Source organism: Pithys albifrons, chromosome 3 (genome assembly GCF_047495875.1).
Source record: "Pithys albifrons albifrons isolate INPA30051 chromosome 3, PitAlb_v1, whole genome shotgun sequence".
In the NCBI taxonomy this organism is placed as follows: domain Eukaryota; kingdom Metazoa; phylum Chordata; class Aves; order Passeriformes; family Thamnophilidae; genus Pithys; species Pithys albifrons.
Window position 1 is genome coordinate 39,172,207 of NC_092460.1, and position 21,337 is coordinate 39,193,543.

General features: G+C 41.7%; 1 protein-coding gene across 1 annotated transcript; it reads left to right on the forward strand.

Annotated features, from left to right (window-relative positions):
• The first annotated feature begins 942 nt into the window (after window positions 1-942).
• On the forward strand, window positions 943-13,898 carry KLHL42 (kelch like family member 42). The gene is made up of 3 exons (XM_071549786.1): window positions 943-1,826; window positions 9,018-9,211; window positions 12,856-13,898. The coding sequence occupies exons 1-3, from the start codon at window positions 943-945 to the stop codon at window positions 13,305-13,307; spliced, it is 1,530 nt and encodes a 509-aa protein (XP_071405887.1). The 3' UTR covers window positions 13,308-13,898.
• The last annotated feature ends 7,439 nt before the right edge of the window (window positions 13,899-21,337 follow it).

The window sequence follows — 21,337 nt, forward strand, 5'->3', positions numbered from 1 at the left end:
ATTTACTCTTTCCTTCTTCATGTCCAACAAACGCAGGGACCTGCCATGTAGCTCCTCTCATGAGATGTCCTGTTCCAGGAATTTAGTATAAATAGAGAAGACAGAGTAGCCAAACAGGTTATACAGCGTCTTCACAGGCCAAAACAGGAGCTGAGACACGGACGGACTTAAGCAGAAGGAATCAGGAAGGTCACAGCAGAATTAGGTATTGCACTTGGCATTCCTAAATCCCACTGCTGCACTAGATGCGCAAGGCGAGCCCGTTGGTTGTTCTTTGTTAGGGAATGGATGCCACAGTACCGGGATGCCGCGGCATCAGGTTGGCATCAGGCTCCCTCCTCCTCTCTGGGAGTGCGCAAACCCATATACACATACACTTTTTTCCCTACGTGTGTGGTTCGAGAATGTTCTCCCCTTCCAGGGATGCAGCGGTACATTTATGGCAAAGGCTTAGAGCTGCGGCTGGAGCTACGATCCCGGCCCAAATCAGGAGCGCTGAACAAAGTAGCATAGGAGGGATGTCTGCGCGTTTGGCCCGTCCCCTGGAGCCGAGCACTTGGCCTTTCCCACCCTGTCCGAGCCCACCATGGCTCGGCAGTGCCCCCTCCCCAGCGCTGGGCGCGGGTGATGCCCCGACAACACCCCCCCTCCCCGGGCTGGCAGCCGGGCAGCGCCGGAGCGCTCAACATTGCCTTTTTAGGGCTTCTTTCTCTTTCCTCTCTGTGCGGTTCTAGTTTTTTTCACTCTTCCCCTTTTCGGTCCTTGCAGGGACGGAGTGGCGGCCGCGCCGCCCTCCCCGCTCCCCGCCCGCCTCCGCAGCATCCCGGCACCGCTCCGCTCCGCTCCTCCCGGCCCGGCCCATCCCGGCCCGGCGGAGGAGGAGCCGGGCGCCGCCGGCACCATCCGGGCTGAAGCGCAGCCAGGGCTTGGGGTGGGTGAGCGATGTCCCTGGCGGAGCGGCGACGGCGGGAGGAGGAGGAGGAAGAGGAGGGGGAAGGGGAAGCAGGGGATGGGGCCGGTGCGGGGGAGGAGGTGGTGCAGATCCGGCTGGGGGACAAACGCTACCCGGTGTGCAAGAGGAAGCTGATCGAGCAGAGTGACTATTTCCGAGCGCTCTACCGCTCGGGAATGCGGGAGGCAGGGCAGGGGCAGGAGGAGCAGCTGCTGCGAGGGGGGCTGAGCGCCCTGGGGTTGGAGCTGGTGCTGGACTTCATCAACACCTCCTGCCTGGCCAGGCTGGAGCAGGAGGGCGGCGACGACGAGCCCCCCTTGCTGGAGGAGCTGGTCGAGGCCGCCTCCTACCTGCAGGTCACGCCCCTGCTCCGCCTGCTCCTGTCCCAGGTGAGGTTGGGCAACTGCTTCGAGCTGCACCGCCTGGCGCAGGTCTACGGCCTGCAGGACTTGCACGATGCCTGTCTAGACTTCATGGCCGCCCATTACCATCAGGTGCTGCGGAGGCCCGATGCCCGGCCCCATCTCCTCCTGCCCCATGCTCTCCAGCAGCAGCTGAAGGAGAGGCGCATGAGGGGCACCGCCACCCTCGTGGTCATCGGAGACTTCATGAGCACCTCCTCCCCGGGCCACCCCCAGGTGGAAGCCCTCTGGTCTATGCTGAGGTATGACGAGGAAGCGCAGAGGTGGCTGCCCCTGGCCAACAACCTGCCCCCGGATCTGGTGAGCGTCCGAGGCTACGGGTCGGCGATGCTGGACAATTACCTGTTCATCGTCGGGGGTTACAGGATCACCAGCCAGGAGATCTCGGCTGCCCATTGTTACAACCCTTGCCTAAATGAATGGACTCAGCTGGCTTCCATGAACCAGAAGAGGTAACCCTTGCTCCCTGAAATACACATGTGCCCATGTACATTGCTGAAATAGGTGCTATTGAGTCACCTGGCGCTGGCTGGACTCAGTGTTACAAGAGGTGATTCAGCCCCATCCCTGGGAACCACCCGCATCCATCACATCCCGTGGTGGGAAGGACCACAGGGCTTGGTGATGCCCTGGCAGTGAGCCACTGAACAGGCCTTTCCCAGCATCACTGATCCCACAGCAGCACCACACAGGTGCTTCTCTGCCCCTTGGGAACCCTCTGCATGGCACAGGGAGCTGCTGTGGCAGGGGAAGGTGGGGGGGACAGGGCTTGGTTGCATAAATGCTTTGGGAGAACATGAGCTGGACATCAGCAGAGAACTCTGCTATGGCCTTCCACCATGTGTGATCACTTGGTGTGGAACAGTGGTGTGCTCCCACTTTAAATTGCACTATACAAGGATCCAGCATCTCCAAACAGCTGGCTGGTAGTACAAATTCTCTTTGAAATAACAAAAAAAAACCCAAAACCCCAAAAAGCAACCCAAAGATAAAATTACACTCCTACTTTCTTTGCGGTATATTTTAATTCCAGTTAAGTAAGTGACAAGTTTTCCTGCTCTTAGTGGGATTATACTTTCTACCACAGCTGGAGATGGCTGAAAAAATTGAGTTGGAGCAGTTATTCATTGGTTTGTACTTCCATAAAACTGAATGTTTTGTAGGCCTGTATATTGCGGAAATATTCACCAGAAAAATGTCAGGAGTATTGTGAGAAATTTCTCACTTGATGGGACTATTTGGATCTGGGAATTGTTCATTATTTTGACTATTTTTCTTTTTTCCTTTATCTTTGACATTTATATTTAAGTTAGTATTCAGAAATACTTGTATAGTTTGTATTTGAAAGACTAACAGAGAGCTAGTCTTGAGGAGGACCCAAGAAGAGAGGCCTTCTCTCTGGCCAAGGCTGTAGCTGCTCTACCTTAGTCACGCTTCAGAGCTTTAAAAAGGAAGTCTTTTTCTTCATTGAAACAAAGAGGTTTTGTTACTCAGTGTGAACTTCCTCCTTGTTTCCATTTGAGAAAAAGTGTTTGAAATTTTATCTTGTCTCTCTGAAAAGAACAAGTAAGGAAGCCGAAATTCACTGTAGAATGGAAATTATTCTCTCTATCCAATAAACTGAAAGAGCAAGAAGAGACCATTAGCATAAATGCTTTGTATCTGGATAGTAAAACTTGAATCTCTATTCAGCTTTTGCTGCCTAAAGCTGCTCAAAACAGGGGTTTGGCCTAAAATTAGATCTTTCACATTTCATCTTTTTTCCCCCCACTTCCTGTATCGAGAGAATTTCACTATAATAATCACCTCCATAATCAGTCACTGCAATTGAGCAAACACACTTTTTCTGTATTTCTGACTTCTTGGAACAGTATTGTGAAAAGTTTTATCTGTAAAATTTGTATTTAGCTTTTAAAAACTGCGAACACCACCTTTTCTTACAGACCTGTTTCTTAGAGACTGAGCCTTTAATCCACCTGCACTGAGGTCCCTGGGGGAACTGAGATGTTTTAGGTGGCTTCACTTCAGGAGCATTGAGAGCTCGTTGGCCTTGGTAGAAAAGGATGGTGGGGTCAGCCCAGAGTGTCTTCTGTGGAAATTATATTTATCATAGAAATCCCATGTTGATCAAATTACATGGTGTTAGTTTGTGTATAACAAGAATATCATTGTATTACATGCAATGATTCTGCAGAGCAAGTTTTTAAAAAACACTTTTTTGAGGCTCTTTTTCCACCTTACAACCTGGGTATTCAAACTCTAGATCAGCCGTCTTTAACTCCATACCTTCTTTTTTTTTTTTCTGGGATGTATAATCATTATATTTGAAATAAACTCATGGATATTTCCTCCTAATCACACAGAATCATAGACTATTCTGAGTTGGAAGGGACCCACAAGGTTCATCGAGTCCAGCTCAAGTCAATGACCCACATGGGGGATTGAACCCATGACCCTGGCATTATTACAACCAGGTTTTAACCAACTGAGATGTTAGTATGTTCAACAGCACTGCCATACCAGCTTAATCTTCAAACCCATGACAGGTGACTGCAGGGTGTTCCTTAGCACAGATTTTCACACTGGCCATTTACTACACAAAAGTAGCATGCCAGTGGATATTTTTGGAATAATCCTAGTCCTACATTTCATGGTAGTTACTGCAGGCCAAAAAGAACCAAAAATTACGTCTGCCTCAGACTGTAAAGTAGCAGCAAATGATTATGTTGCTCTCTGAATAAATGGGGGAACTTTTTTCATGGAAACTCAGCTGACCCCGTTCACAAAACATGTTTTTGACTTTACTATCTTTGTGGAGTCTCAATTCTGCAGTTATTTTTTTAATCTGACGTAACATGTCAGCTCCCTGAGGACCCACTTGATGTTTTGTGGCACAGAAAGGGGTGGCCTGTGCTAAGGAGCCAAGAGCAGGCGGAGTTCTGATGTGAGGGTTTTGCATCCATCATCAACCATCGTGCTGTCTGTCTGCCATACACAGTGCAGCAATTAGTTCTGCAGTTTGCTTGGCATTGTATTTTTAGTTTGTTACGCTGTAATAGAATGAGCAGGGCGGTTGCCCAGCCTGCTTCTTAGGAATTGCAGTCAGGTGACTGTCTGGCAAATGAATTTATGTCAGGAGATACAATTACATCCCATGGATGAATTTTTTACATACCTTCAGGGAGGGTTCTAGTTTCCATTGAAGTTGGTTTGACTTCAGACAACAGAGGGTCTGGATTTAGCCTGATTTAGCTGCATGTGTTGGCCTTGAGGGAAGGCTGAGGGGTTGTGGAAAGAGTTGTGCTGGTTTGCTGTTCATACAGGAATTCTCTGCCCTAAACAAACCTTTTAAATTTTATGGTATTTTTATCTTTAATTATTTCCATTGTTGTAATACAGAATCTCAGGATGCTGAGATTCTCCACTCGTGCTTAGCTGAAATAGTATCAACTTACTTTTAAGTAGAAGACAAAAGCAATCAGATTTATCCTGAATACTCTGGTTTAGGTTGTCACTGTTATCTTTCTTTCTAGGTGCTGAGGTCTTACTACTGTAGTTTCAGACTTGTTCACAATAAGTCACTCCAGTATATTATTATTATTCTGATGCCCACAGGACCTTGAGAAAGTGTTATTCCCTATTTATGCATACATAAGGGAGCTAAAATAATTTGCTCAGGCTCATAAAGGAAATCTGTGACTGAGCATGAAATTTTTCATCGTCTGAGGGCTAAATCTAGTGCTGGTCACAAATAGTCCTTAACAGATCACAGTTTCTAGATCTGCTCATTCTAGAGATATTTCTGTACTCGGAATAGTGTCTTCGGGGAATGACCTGAACTCTTTAATAGAAGAAATTTAATGTGAGTGTTGCCCAAGGACACTTGTGGGTTTTGGGATCAAGGTTACAAAGTACATAGAGGACTGTTGAAGTAATGTCCTTGAATATCTTTCTATACCTTTGTTAGGTTGGTTTTTTTTTAATTGACACTGTCAGTTGAAATTTGCTATTTAAAAGTAATATAGCATTTCTACTGCATGTGCCAGCTACAGCTGTGTATTCCACTTTTATTTTCCTTCAGAACCTTCCTACTCATGGCAGGTAAATCTTCCAGGCTTGGAAGTCCCATGTAAGCCCCTGGCTGGAATTACACACATGGATGGGGAGCATGAGTTTTGGGAGCAATCTGTGCCTGAACCGCTGCCACTCAGAGGACTCTTACAGGCCTGTAGGAGAGGATGCTTCTGGGGAGTGTTAGCTGTTTATGAGACCTTCTCTTCCAGCATTTTTTTTCCTCTCAAAATTCTTCTGTGTTGGAATAAAATAAACTTTTTGAAAAATTTTAATTTAGAAATATTCCTACTTTATTTACCACACATGTATCACACACTTCCAAAGTTAAATATAGAATGCAGTGTGCTCTGCAGTATCATATAAGAAATAAGAAAAAAAGAGAAAGGAATTTATTTAGAAATATAAAATGCTTTGGAATTGCCTTTGTAACTGTGCTTTCACGATCCTTTGTTGTAAGTACTTAAACTCTAGAAAAAAGAAGTCATCTAATTTCTGAGAAGTTTTAGGGTAAAGTTGATCACTTGGCAGGAAGAAACAATATGTTAGTTAATCCAAGCCTCGTATTCTGCAGCAGAACCAAGGTTACCTTGCAAATACATGTCTACCATGTTCCTGAAGCTCTCCAGCATTGTAGATCCCAACCTCCTTCCTCCTTGTTCCCATGTTTAGCCACCCCTCTGATCAGAAAGTCTTCTCTAGTCTCTGTGCTAACTCTTTTTTGTTGTATGCTAAGTGAATAATATCTGTAAGTGCAACGAAAAGGTGAGTGCTGTCCTCTGTCTTCTGCAGATCCCTGTATAGCTATTAACACTATATATATGTATATATATGTTAATATGTATATTAACATGTATACATATTAATCCAGAAAGATGTGAGGATTTTGGCAAGTTGTTGAGTGTTGTCTTGTATCCAGAAAGCCTCTCTTCCCCCTAGGTCCCTTGTGTTTGTGCACTGCATTTTTCTTCCTTTATGCATATAGTGCTTTGCATATTTAATGAACAATGTGCTTTGAACTGTGGTAAAACCCCACAGCTGGCTCTTGCTTGTGTGCCTGGGGTTCCATTCAGAGTACATGGGGTCATCAGAAGATGGCTCATACCTCTTCTTGTCCCTACAAGAAGGAATCCACTAGGCCTGGTGTTTGGAAAGTACCTTTTGATCTCTCAGGTTTGGGTAAGTCTCTGGTGCGAGTGGAGTTACATCACAGTTGAGTCTGATGGACTATTCAGCTCTGTTGTTTCCAAGCTTTAGTCCATGGAACAGTTGTGAGTTGTGGAGAGCTGGCTGGTTGCTCAGTGTTTGCTTTCCTTCTTTCCAGCTGCTCCAACACATTAAAAGAGTGTAAAAATGCACTAAATATTTCCTAATGTTCACTCTCCATAAAAACACCTGCTGTTACTGACATGGAAAAGTGAATGGCAGAAGTTTTTAACATATTGAGCCATTTTGAGTAAAATGAACCTTGTCTTTAATTAGTTCCATAAATCTGAGATACTTCCATTGAATGTCAGCCATTTTAACACGTGTTGGAAGTCGTTAAGTGACTGACACAAAGGTGTGGGGTCTCCTTTTAGAATATTTAAAGTTGAAAGTTGTGCTATATGTATTTCACTGGGTAGTTTTCCCTGTGCTGCAAGAAGCAGTTCAGTGCTTTGATGGCCATCAACCAAAATCAGATAAATTGCCTCCATTCAAACAAAATAGCAAGAGGCTACAGTTAGATGGTAACCAGAGAAGCACATGTGAATTAGGAAACCTGAATTCTCTTAGTGTTTGGACACTACACACTTGTTAATTCTTGTCCTCAGGGGTAGAAACAGCATATTTGAAGAGTAACTAAAAATCCTAGAGTGGAGAAATGCTGCCTCTGTGTGCATGAACTCATAAGGCAAAATTCTGCACCATCTCCTCCATAGGCACAGAGTTACAGAATTTCTAACATACTTTAGATTTCAAAGAATTACTTGGAAAATGCATTTACATTTTCTGGGTTTGTCTCTCTGTTAATTTGGGGATATTCTTTTTCTGTTCTAACTTCTAGAACAGGTACATTGCTTTGAAAATCAAAATGCCTTTCAAGTAATTGTCCTCATTTCATGTCTGCTACTGATTACCGTGTTATTCTGGATTCTCTAAAATGGAAAACATAATTGCTATAGAGAGATGACCAGAGTGACCTAATCATAAATTTTTTTTTTGGGTGGGAGAAAAAAGAATAAAAAACCAACCAGTTCCTTGTAGGGAGCATTTTAGTTTCCAAAGCTATATCAGGATGACAAGAACAAAATGATTCCATCTGGAAACAAATTCTTTTTCCAAATATATTTAATAAAAAGAAATTGCAGGGCAGTTTGCTACTAGCAGAGCTCATTTTGTCCAGACAAAACCCTGCAAAACTACTTAGCGGTAAGTTTTGAGTCTTGGATTCATCCAGAGTGAAACTCCCTTTGCTGCTCAGCAGGCCCATGCAAGGCTGAAACATCATTTCAGTTTTACAGACATAACACAGTTCCCTGTTTGGCTTCGTGCTGAGCTGGTGCACTCCAACTTTCACACATCCCATTAATTGGGATACTCATGGTGAAGTCTTGTGGCTCAGCAGTAGAAAAGGAACAACCTTTCTAGGTAATGAGACTGTTTCAGAGGAGAGGAGGAGCTCATCTTTTATTAGCCCAGCTTCCATAGCTGGAAGGGATTGCTGAGCATACAATCCTGTCTTCAAGCCCTCCAGTTTCTTCCTACAGACTCGCACCTTTAGTGTCCACGGGCCATTTGTTTCTGTCTGTATAACCATCAGAGTATAAGATAGAAGGTTTCTTGTGCTTCAGGAATTAGATAGTTGCCCTTTGCCATGTGTGAAATTTGAGAGCACAATGGAACAGAATAATAAGAAATTGCTCATGGAATGCCATGTATTTTGTGCAGCTATGGCTGGAACATAATTTTACAGAGATCTTGCTTCAGTGGGATGGAGGATGTATTTAGTAGTTTAATGCTGAATAAGGTACAGAAGATTCCCTGTTTCTTCCTTTTGCAGAACATCATTCAATGTTCCACTTAAAATTGGTTTTTATTAGGGTTATTAATGTGGTTCTATAATACAGCCTAGAGATGAGTATGCATTCTGAGGCATTCATCAAGTCTTGTTTGAAATTTCTGCAATTTTGACTAAATTAATATCCTTCATTGTGTGTACATGTAATGCATTTTTTCTCTACTAGAGGTACTTTACTAAAAGCCCAATAAAAACAAGACATCTACTGAACACATTAGTTAAGTAAATATTTGGAGCTGAAGCTGGCACAGATCAAAATAAAGTATTCTTCTGTGTCAGCATCAACATCAATAACATCCAGAATGCTACTGGTTACTGTCCTAAGTAATTGCGGTATAATTACAGAATTTTAGCCTTGCACAGAACAGTTCAGATGCTGCAATATATGAAGCAATGGTACAAGTTGTAAGTGATGATGAGTGTGTTGAAGCCTGGATAGGACGCACTTTCTTTCCTGTATATTTCTGTACATCTGTGCAACCTATTTCAATACTGCAATCCTTTCTTTCAGATCCAATTTTAAGCTTTTGGCTGTGAATGGAAAGCTCTATGCCATTGGTGGTCAATCCCTTTCCAATGTGGAGTGCTACAACCCAGAAAACGACTGGTGGAATTTCGTGGCGTCCATGCCAAACCCTCTTGCAGAATTCTCAGCTTGTGAATGCAAGGGCAAGATCTATGTTATTGGAGGATACACTACAAGAGGTAGAAAGTTTGCTTTTACTTTTTTTTTTAAGCTGATTGTTTTAAAGGCCCAGATAATTTTCTTCTGTCTTTTGGAAAGCTTTTGAACTGATGTAGAAAGCTGCATAACGCTCATTAAAACATATAGGAATAAATCTGGTGGAAAATAATTGGCAAATGAAAAAAAAATAGCTCTGCTGTAGAGGAATCAGGTTTTTTTTTTTCCAGCATGAATATGGGGCTGTATTATTGTGAGAGAACAAACTGATGGGTACCCAGCACCCAGCTTAGTCCCCTTTTTTTTTAGATTTTGATCAAAACACAAAGAGAGGACTCAACAGATGTACTTTGTTTACTTTTTAAATACTTGGTTTAGACTGTCAGAAGGAAAAATACATAGAAAATATCTGCCTGCATTAGTTATTCCTCACGTATTAATAGATGTCATGTTCTTTTCACTACAACGTTTCAGTGTTTCACAGGCAAATTCAGGCTATAGCTTAATAACTTAATAGAATAATTAATAAGCAACAATTATAATTAAGCAATAACCAACATTTTTAACTTGCTTTATTTCTATACCCTGTTTTCTGAGGATGCTGTACAGAGGGAAATAAAAGAAGTTTCATTCTCTCCTGACAATTTTCCTTTATGCAGTGGAAAATCAAGCGACTTAAATGAGATCCACTTTGCTCCTTCCTTAAGCACATAGTGCCATTCTTTCAGAGGAGTACCATTTTTCTCAGAGCTTTAGAAGTCAATTTTTCACATGTCAAATATTCAGTATTTACCAGGATTTCCTAAGTTTGAATTTGGCCTTTGCCCACGTCATTTGACCACAGTAGTTTTAAAGGTTTTCTTTCCAAATGGAGACTAAAATTGGAAGACAAATCAACTTTTGCAGACAGTACTGCAAGCAAAGCTAAACTGACATTAGAACAAGCTGTCCCTTCTGGTGTCTGAGAAGATTTTAGCTCTGAATTATTTTAAAGTTTATAAAAGACACGCTGCCGCTCCTTGTGGTCCCTGTGGTAATGAAAACCTTCAGACACATTTTGTCCCGTCTATTCTGACCTAGAACCTCTTTGCCTCGCTGAAGAAAATGAAATCTATGGGCATGCCTGTGTCCATATGGAGCGCCACACCATGGTATGTTCTGCAGTGCCAGTCCTCTGGCCATCCCCACTAAAGGACCTGTGTTAGTGGCCATTGTGCTCCTGGTATTAGGACTCAGAGATTTCTAGCACAAAACACTTGCTGTGCTGCAAAGTCAGTTCCAAAGGGAAGCATCCTACGAGACAAGACAAGGAGAAGGGATTGAAGCAGGGTAATGGGAAGACTTGTCTCTAGAGACCAGAGTTAGAGTTTTGTCACTTGTGTCTAGAGAAAGAGAAAGAGAAAGAAGAGGTAAGGAGAAAAAACTCTGGGTTAGTTAACAGTCCTACACGATTATGGGAGGACCAGCTTTTTCACCTACACCCCCTGCACTTGGCAAGTTCCTTTTCTGGTGCTTGTGCTGTTCTTTTATCAGGGTGCCTACTCCTGGTGTCATGGAGGGGAAGATCAGCACATTGCTAATGCAGATTATTTCATTAACAAGGTGTGTATAGTGAGGATTTCTGCCCTGTGGTTTCAGCTGAAGGAGGATAGTCAGTGAGTTACCTCTTGCTTCTCCCGCACCTCAGGGGTTTGCTATTGCCCTTCGGGCCTCTGTCTAATACAGAGTCTTTTCCTAAAAGCCTTTTCCAATGGAAACAGAATAGTGAAACAACGTGTAATTGTGAGTTGTGGATCAGTAGCACACTTTGGTCTTGGATTTAAACACAAGCCTTTCAGGACAACAAAGGCCTGTGCTTGTTATAAATAATTTCCTGAACAAAGGTCTAGATAATCAGTTCTTCGGTGACTCCTTGGCTTAGGACAGCTAGCAGACTTAGAAACCAGAATTGCCACAGTTAAACTGGTGATTCGCCATCCAAATCATGCAGATGTCAGAGAGTGTTAAGGCCTAGTGAGATGAGAGACACTGAGGTTTATTGGCTAGTTTGCTGTATTCAATACATAAAACATATGCAGCAATTAATAAGGTTTTTTTTGTATTTCTGGATATACCTGTTTTGGTAGATTTTTTTGGCTATTATTTTGGTCTGTGTAGAGCTTTCTCCTGAGACTGCACTTTGTAAAACATGGCAAGATCTGGAATATCCCACTGTAAATTATAATGACACTTGTTGAATAAAGTCCCTCCTTCCAGTTTGCAGGTTTCACTTGAACCTAGGTCCTAATAGAAACTCCATGTCAGGCACTAAAATGTTCATGTTTTATATTGTGGATTTTGTTTTAGGGGGTTTTTTAGCTTGTTTCAGTGGATATGAAAGACCCAGGCTGCTGTGAGTTGAGCAAATGAGGGCCACATTGCAATGGACTTCTCTTTCATATACCCATTCTCAAGTAGATAGCACTTTTTGCAGAGGAAGCTTGGTGCCATAGATTGTCATAGAAACTTAATTGGGATTTCTCCCCCACCTCAATGAGTCAGAGAATGATACATTTGTAGAAAAAGGTTATCTATATGTAGAGCTTTGGTCAGCAATTTCATAGAGCATTGCCATGAAAATATTCAGAGAGCAAGCAAATGCTAGAGCAGCACCTCCCTAACACCCTCAATGCACTTCATTCATGACAATCCAGTTATATTTCTGGCTATTTATACCTGTGCCCTCACATAACTTGTCAGTATGTCACCGTCTGCTCTTCCCCTTGGGAGCTACTCTGGAAACTGTCATGCAGGATAGACTTGTAACATGGAGCACATTTTATAAACAGACCAGTCTGTACTCTGCAAACCTGTTGCTGCTTGTCACTTGAGTTTGGATTTAAGCTCAGGTCATGAGTCCTGTGCATTCTGTGATAATTTAGTAAAGCCTCGGACACAGCCAGGGTCTTCACTGCCCCATAAATCAGGGTGGTATTGTAACAATTTTGTAGAATAACCCTATTGCAAACACAAGCACCCACTGAGTTGTAACTGAAGTAAGTAAGGAGGTGACTTCAGCTTCTTTCTGAGTCTCCATCTGATGCTGGAACACAGAGTTCTTGGTTCTTAGATGATTTTGGTAATGTGTGTTTCTCTGTTTATGAGGTGCCCTTAGGTCATCCATGCCACTTGCTGAAATGTAACCAGCTTTACAAATATTATTCCTTGAAACTTCAATTTGTGGAATGAAATGCAGAGTACCAAAGTTAAGCTTGGATGATAAATCATCACTTGACAGCCATTAATGAAGCATAATGTCTTCATGATACTTTGATTCATCTGTGACTACTGCTGTAGAGGAGAATATTGCTCCATTTCCCTTTTCAAAGTTAAATGGTAGGGATTATTCTGCTAAAATCTGCATCCCCGGACAATTTAGATCATATGACGTGCCAGAAGTAGAGTAATTTTGCTCCTTTGCAAAGGAACAGAACATTCAAACTTTCTTGTCAGGGAACAGAGTTGCGGTTCTCAGTGATCAATATTTCTTCCCTGTTTTTCCATGCTTTTGCACTGTAATATTTTATCTGTAATAAAGGCTGATGGAGTTTGTAGGGAGGAGTAACTCTCTTCCACGACTACCTTCTGATACAATTATTTATTTGTAAATGTCTCCTCTCTGTTTCAGACAGGAATATGAACATTTTGCAGTACTGTCCCACTTCTGATTCCTGGACCAACTTTGAACTTTGTGATGTCCATGTTCGCAAGCAGCAGATGCTCTCTGTTGAGGAAACTATATATCTGGTAGGGGGTTGTATTCTTGAACTTGGACCAAACCAAAGATCCAGCCAAAGTGAGGACGTGTTGACTGTGCAGTCTTACAACGTTGCTACCAAAGAATGGCTCTACCTCAATGAGAACTCATCAAAATCGGGTCTTAACTTGACTTGCACTCTCCACAACGATGGAGTCTATATATTAAATAGGAATATTACTCTTTCTACGGGCTTGGAGCACCGCGCTTTTCTGAAGTATAATATATTTACGGACAGCTGGGAGTCACTAGGACGCTTTCCAGCCTTTGGACAAAACATACTGATCTGTTCTATGTATTTGCCTGATGTGCAAGAGGTGTAACAGCATCAGGCTTTTCTTTTCAGTTCATGAATCATTTTTTGAAGAAACATTATTCCCCTTAAATAATTCCATTTTCAGAAGGCGATGTGGTTGCATGATGTAGGCATAAAATACTGATTCTCTTCTTCAGAAAGGTTACGAAATCAGAGAAATGCTTCCCAAAACAGTTTCAAGATTGCAATTTAAAAATTTTACTGGTTTGGATTAAAATTTTACCAGGTATTGTTTGAAATTTAAATGTAAAGTTATTGTGTTGGTAACAGATACAGGAATTCCAAAGTTGATCAGTATAGTTTTATTCGCCACCTTAACAGACAATGCATAACATGAGCAAGAAGTATACATTTTATAAGTGGAAATAATTCAATAAAGTAAATAATAAATATAATCAAAATCAACAGGAATTATTTCTTTTTAAATATCATTTTTAATCAAGCTATGTTCTGTCAAGTGCACAATGTTTGAAATTGTTTATACTGTCACATTTTTATATCTTCCATGGTAACAAGTGAGATTCTCAGAGTTACTGGCAACTGGGGTCTCAACAAGAAGTAAGACCTTCCTCTGAATTATTTGTAATGAAACGCTTTGCCAGAGACTGGAAGGAATGACCTAGAGGCTCAGGCTTGCTGGTTGGATATGGATGCTCCTTTAATGGACGTTGGCAGCATTTATTGCTAACATTAAGATAGAGGTAAAAATTCAAATGGTGAAGTTTGCTCATCTTATAAAGGTTTTAAGTATTAGTCACTGAGTTGTATTCTGTAGTACTAAGTGTTAAAGATCAAATTGGCAACGAGCCGCATGTTACAAAAATATACACGAGCACGTGCAGTGGTGATTCTGCACCAGGCGTATCCTGCTTGGTGGCAATGATCTGGGACACCCATCACTTCGTATGGAAGGGTTGGTTCATGCGTGTGACTTCCTGACAACATCACCCAAAGCAGGTGCACATGAATGTTGGCTCTTACCTGTGTCAGCAGGAGCTTGTGGATGTAACCTCAAGTCTGCCATCCAATGTTGTTGCTCTCTATAAAGAGCACTGTGAATTGGTCACTATGAATACTCCTTTGTGGGCATTTAGGAATAGATGTCTGAGAGCTTCTCCCAGTTACTGTCTATTGCCTGAGAGAATTACAGTCAGGATTGGCCCATTTTCTTTTTGTAGCTGACAAGTGTATAAATGTCTTCTGAAGGTGCCTGCCCAGGTATAGAATGTGGGTCCTCATAAGAAAAGGAAAAGATGTGGGTCACCATGGGAAGAGCTAACCAGACATGTGTTGAACACATTGCTGTGATGCTGGTTTTCCTCCAGCTGTTTCTCCACATGATAAGATGAGATTTAATGCACCTGAACACATTCCTAATGTATGATGTCTTTTTGTTTCTTCATTGGCATTCAGGTATCTGAATCTTCTTTTGAAGATAGATGCCTGTTTTACCCAGGAAGAGGTGGCACCAATGCTTCCATCAAGGTCCTTTTAACTTCTTGCTTTTTCATGGTTTTGAATTAAATCAGTCCTGGTTGAAAGTGCTGCCAGTCTTAAAGTGCCTTGCCAATCACTGCTCACACATTTATTCTGGTGCTTCCAATCCATAGCAACCCAAACAGAAAATCCCAGGAAGCTTGTCCAAAATAAGGGCATTTTTGTTTGAACATTTTTAGGATGCAGGTAAGCATGACACAAAGTATTTTGGATGTCTAAGATTTCCCTTTTGGGTGGAACTTTTGCAGTCTGGTGGAGGATGTTACACTCCAGTCCAAACTAGTGCCTGCCAGTCAATGTATGCATGGCTTTAATTAGCTGTGTCCGTGTCAGTCGATGTACTACGTGTTATTTCCTTTGAAAGCAATGCATTGAGCAGCTGCTGTGTTTTGACAGGGATATCAGACCAAACAATTGCTCTTCTGGAATGAAGAAATAAGGCAACTTTCAGAAGATTCTTCTTTCGCAAGTGTAGAATAAATACAAGCAGTGTGCCATTGTCTGGTGATAAATTATCTCAATCCCATTTATGTTGCTTGCTTTGCTTCCTTTCTTTTCAGTTCCAGATTCAGTATCCTATAGTCAACTGTGACCAATATTGATGGAAGGAATCACATCCTTGAGGATTCTCTTTCCTAGCAAATTAACCAAGAAAACCCATCACTCCCAGATTTGCAGCATGGTATATCTTAATCAAGTCCTTTCAAACACATTAATTTCTTAGTGCAGTCATAATTCCAAAAAGTATGCCATCATCTTTTAGGTATGATTAATCTTTTTCAGAAGAGACCTTTCCACACTGTGTTTATCGTGTTGATTTCAACTTCCAGTGATCAAGTGACCACTTGAAAAGCTGGAAAACCTGCTCAGACGCAGAAGGCAAAGATGTCTCCAGCTGTAGATACAGTCAGACCCTGTTGTCAGTCCATGGTGCAACTGCCTCCTACATGGACATCTAACAGTACCACAGTCACAACTCAAAACTGATGTTGCATTTAGTGATAGCACCAGGCTGTAATAATCTAAATACACTGCATTACTACAGGCTGAAATAAATACAAGTTTTTGAAACAAAATTCATTATGGAAAAGTATGCAATGTGTGTGGCCCTATATCTCAGGAAGGAAACCAAACACTGTAGTGACTGTCTCATGCTTTGTTCATTTTCTTTCTACCCCTTTTATGTTTCACAAAGAGCGATGCTGGGCAGCTTCTGCCCTTTGGGGCAAGGAAAACTGTTTGAGAGTCACTAATAGAGAATAATGTAAAAACTGCTTTTTAGCCAATGGAAATGTTCAGCAATTCTGTGCTCTCCTTTCTTTGGTGGTGGGAGGACAAAGGCCCTTCAATTAAGGAATAGACCAAGAGGCCTTGCTGTCAATTGGAAGTTTCTGTGTTGTCCTGATGTTGCTTCTAACTTATCATGTGGGCTTAGAGACATCATTTCACCTCCTCGCATCTTCATCTCCAAATGTAACATGTGAGGTATGACTGTTCATCTTGCGGGAACACAAATGATGTGTCTGGTGTAGTAGTGTGTAGTGTCCAAAAGGCATCTTGAGCATATAAAGAAGTATGTATGTTCTCGTTGGTGTAACTGTTTCCTTGCTTATTCAAACTGCTTCATGGTAAGTAATAGGACAGAAGATATGTAGTAATATCATTTTGATCTCTGTTTATTTTGAGCTAATGGCTCTTTCCAATTTCTTCTTCCTTCCTTCCTTCCTTCCTTCCTTCCTTCCTTCCTTCCTTCCTTCCTTCCTTCCTTCCTTCCTTCCTTCCTTCCTTCCTTCCTTCCTTCCTTCCTTCCTTCCTTCCTTCCTTCCTTCCTTCCTTCCGCCCCTTCCTTCCTTCCGCCCCTTCCTTCCGCCCCTTCCTTCCGCCCCTTCCTTCCGCCCCTTCCTTCCTTCCGCCCCTTCCTTCCTTCCTTCCTTCCTTCCTTCCTTCCTTCCTTCCTTCCTTCCTTCCTTCCTTCCTTCCTTCCTTCCTTCCTTCCTTCCTTCCTTCCTTCCGCCCCTTCCTTCCTTCCGCCCCTTCCTTCCTTCCGCCCCTTCCTTCCGCCCCTTCCTTCCGCCCCTTCCTTCCTTCCTTCCTTCCTTCCTTCCTTCCTTCCTTCCTTCCTTCCTTCCTTCCTTCCTTCCTTCCGCCCCTTCCGCCCCTTCCTTCCGCCCCTTCCTTCCTTCCGCCCCTTCCTTCCTTCCGCCCCTTCCTTCCTTCCTTCCGCCCCTTCCTTCCTTCCGCCCCTTCCTTCCTTCCGCCCTTTCTGCCCCTTCCTTCCTTCCGCCCCTTCCTTCCTTCCGCCCCTTCCTTCCTTCCTTCTTGCTTTCCTGCCTTCTTTCTCTCTCTCTCTCTCGTTTGGTCACCCAATAGCCTCTATAGTTCATCTATGTTTCCTGGTCTTGATGTTTTCAAGTCTGTATCCAAATTCAAAACCGCTGTGTCTGGGTTATCCAAAGCTTATATATCCACTATTTATCTTCTCTGTCTCATGACTGATTCCCCTTGATGCTGACCAGCAAAAGCTGACTATGGTAGAAGATGATCCTAAGTTGAAAGAAAGAACAACAGCCTTCAAAGTCCTGAGGGAGGAGTAAATGGAAAACTCTGGGAACTTAGTCCCTTCTCATAAAACAGAGAAGCATTTAAGAAGGTTGCTCACTTCAAGGCTAAGAGAGAGCATAAAAGTTTCTTCTTTTCTGGGAATGGTTTGTGGCTTTCAATGTGAAATAAGAGTTGTGTGGGGCTTAAGTTTAATCTCCCTGGCTGGTTTCCATAGGTTTCCCTTTCTGCCCTGCGGGCTGACCTTTCTTAGGCTTAATATCTGTGTTTTCCATTCTTTGAGGATTTTGCCTTTCTGCCTTGGTGTCCAGCCCATTTTGCTGAAATCATATGATAGCAGTTTGTTGGTCTTTTCTATTTGTTACTCTGCTTTTCACACTCATCTGTGACTGTTAATCACCACGAGGGAAAAGCAAAATAGTTTGGAATTCAGGTGGAACCTTTTCATTCATTCAATATTAGGCTCTTGGAAGAGAAATCTATGAAGCTACAAATGCTTTGTTTCATTTAATGCTCATTTTAGAGAGAAGTGGGACTACAAGTGTTCCATTTGTGAAAATTGGTCTGCATCAGTAATGTGATAGAGAACAGAAGGCACGATGTGTAATGACAGCATTTAGCACATAAAATGCTCAAAGCCCCACACAAGCTCATTCCTCATCCCTATCACCCCTGTAAGGTAAGATAGATTCTGTAAATGGTGTTAAACCAGACGTGATCCTTGGAATATCTGACAGTAAGACCAGTGAATTTATAGGTAGTTACCAAGAACCCTCATCAGAATGTAGAAGCTGTCAGTGTTTGTGGTGTTATATTGATTTTGCATTTACAGTAGTGACCAAAGGGTGGCTCCCCATCCCCACGGTAAGGCTTAGGAACCAGAACTGATCTCTAAAGACACAGAAAGTTTAAACATCTTTCCCTACAACATTAACACTGCCATTTTCAGAGTATGTTTTCTATCTAATCAACTTAGACCTTAGTGTAATGTCTGAGGGCTTTTTCTTCAGAAGGAGAGGGAATTTTGGAAGAAGAGTCTGGATTTTGTGAACTAATAGGGATCATGCATTCACAATTTTACTCGGTATATGGATTTTTTTCTGAAAGCATCAACATTACCAGTTAACATATGCTGTTATGTCCTAAGAATATCAGCAGTTTCTAAAGTAAGTTTCAGTTTCCTTATTGCAATTAGAAGAGTGAATCATGGTTTGTTTCTGAAATACAAACTCTCTCTTTTAAACGAATAGGAATCATTGCAATGACTGTATTTTTCTAGTGGCAGATTAGACGGAGTCCATTTTTAGACTATCCAGTTTTATGATGTGCTGCACATCTACAACTCATATGCTTCAGCAGGAGAGCAAGATGTTCAGCACCTGAGCAAAGAGATTCCTGTTTGTTGGTACTCTTATTTAAGAGTGAACAGTGAATACAAAATCTCTGAATCCTCCTTCCCTCACTCCATTTTTCAATTTAAATTTCCAGTTATTTGCTCTGCTGTTCATTCCAGATGTATTGAAGGGTGTGTCTAGCAATAACACACCCTTTATGAATAATTTGTAGAAATTAAAGTATTTGACTCACCATCTTTTGCCTGAGAAGATTTTACCCAGGCACATCTCCACTGTTTTTCTGCCAACATGCTGCTCTAATCCTGCCCCACATTTGCCCAGGTCATGATATTATCCTCCATGAGCACCCCAGACTGGTAGGACTTCTGCATGAGGCTAAGCTGATCATGTAATAGCTTATGTTGTACTGAAAATCCCAAATTCCTTTGCCGGGACGAACCTTTAATGCACTGGTTCTACTGTAGAGTAACTTAGCTTTGACTAATGAGATACTGTAAATCCACAAATCACTGCAGAAATCAGGTTTCTGATGGAAATGTCAACTTCCTCCATGCTGGAAACTCTTGTCTCTTACGGAGTTATACTCAACCCTCCTAGATCAACACTCCTGTAAAAAAGTGTAAGTCAAAGGATAAAAATTCCCACTGCAGGGAATTCCTGGTACTATCACAATTCAAAATTGAAATTAACTGCTATGTAGGTTTTGATCTTCCCATTCTTCCCCTTAGAGATATCCCATGGAGTTATCCAAGAGGATGCAGATCCATCCATGTCTTCTGCATGCTATTTTTACCTCAGATAATATATTCAAAGGGAATATATTTTTTCTCTCATTCACTTTCTCTTATTAAAAACCCCTAAAATCCTCTTTCCAAGAATCTTCCTAATTTCAAGTTCTTGCATCTTCAAAATTACTTAGTCTATAAACTTTCTGGTTTTCTTTTATTAGTCATGCTTTGAAAAATGGTTTTGTAGAATTTTGAGGACACTTATGTACGTATTATTGACAATGTAAGGGATTTATGCAGTGTAAGGATAGGGGAATCTTATCTGTTGCTCCTCAAGGACATTGCTTTAGCAATCCAAGGTTTGGAATGTAAAAAGTGCCATTACTTAGTTACCTTTGGAACTTAGAGATGTACTAATTTCATTTTTATTAGTTTACTGATTCCGAGATTTACACCACTCAGTGAGGTTAAAACACTTGTAATTGAACAGTGATTCGGGAGTTGATGGGTCCTGTTTTCATCTTTGGATATTGTTATTACAATTTACTTTTTCTGCTAGGGCTATTATATATGTCTGGTATCACACTGTATGCCTTTTTAATTTGTTGTAAGGGAAATTTTGCCCTTTTATAGGTAGGGCCTCAGTTTACTGTGAAGACCAGAGATGTGTCATTTGAGAACATGTATTTTACAGTTGTAAATTTTTGATTAATGATAACTGCTCTGAAGCCCATAAAATCATGATTTTGGGTGGTAGGGGTGGAGATTATGTCAGGAAACAGGTGCTTTGGTACAGCAATTCTTTAACCTCCAGGCATAAGCTATTTTCAAATGCAGAAGAAAGCAGAAGAAGTTTTAAATGTCTTTAAAATAACAGCCCCTCTTTCCCTCTTCCCATCTCTCCCGCTCAGCTCAGACCCTTTCAGCCACAGTAATTCGTGGCAAGGCATCTGTGCACTTGGGAGGGAATGTTAGTGGTGAGGTAGGAATGCACTGCTTGGACAAGTGATCCCTTATCAGAACTGCCTTTGGCAGGCCAAGGAACCTTCCTACAGCTTTTCCCCATGACTCTCTGACTGACATTTATGAGTCTTTAATGACATGATATCTGCTAACGTGTGTCTAATGATAGGAGAGGCAGGGAGGGGAATTACAGAAGCCCTATTGTGTACCTGATAGAAAATGCACAATAGCCTTGTAGAAAAACTTCTTGTTTTAAATAGGGTCTGATCTAAAGCCTTTTAATACTAATAAAGACAACCAGCTTTGAATTAGGCACATATTTCAGTGAATTAGATAACTCTGAAAGAATTCAAAGAGATGTACAATTGGCTGATGAAAGAAGAGGCATAGACTTGAAGGACCTTGTTACAGTATGATCTCTGATATGCCCCCTCTGTGTTTTTTGAATTTCAACGAGTAGTTGTCCATCTCTGTTAACACAAGGCTTTCAAATATACTGGCTCTAAAATAGTTAGGAGAATTATGTTTTCCGAGGATGTCTGGGGAGAAGGTGGCATCTCTGGAATTATGCTGTTGGGGAGTCACTGAGAAAACATTGCTGATACTTCATGACTCTGAACATCAAAGCACTTTTGTGTGTCCTAATCTACGTTTCCTTGTACCAAGAAATGTGGTGTGTGAAGTTGAAATGTTTTACTTTAGATCCTGTTGATATGACATTTTTATTTGTTTGTTTGCTTACACAATATACTTTCAAAAATAAAATCATCTATATGGGATTTAGATCCTTCTCTCACATGCTATAATAATGCCATATCCAACAAAATGACCTGAGTATGGTCATGGGGAACAGACAGGCATCATTCCTGTTTTACACTGTCAGTATATACAAATACAAAAGATTTATTTGTCAAGGATTGAAAATTTGGCTGATA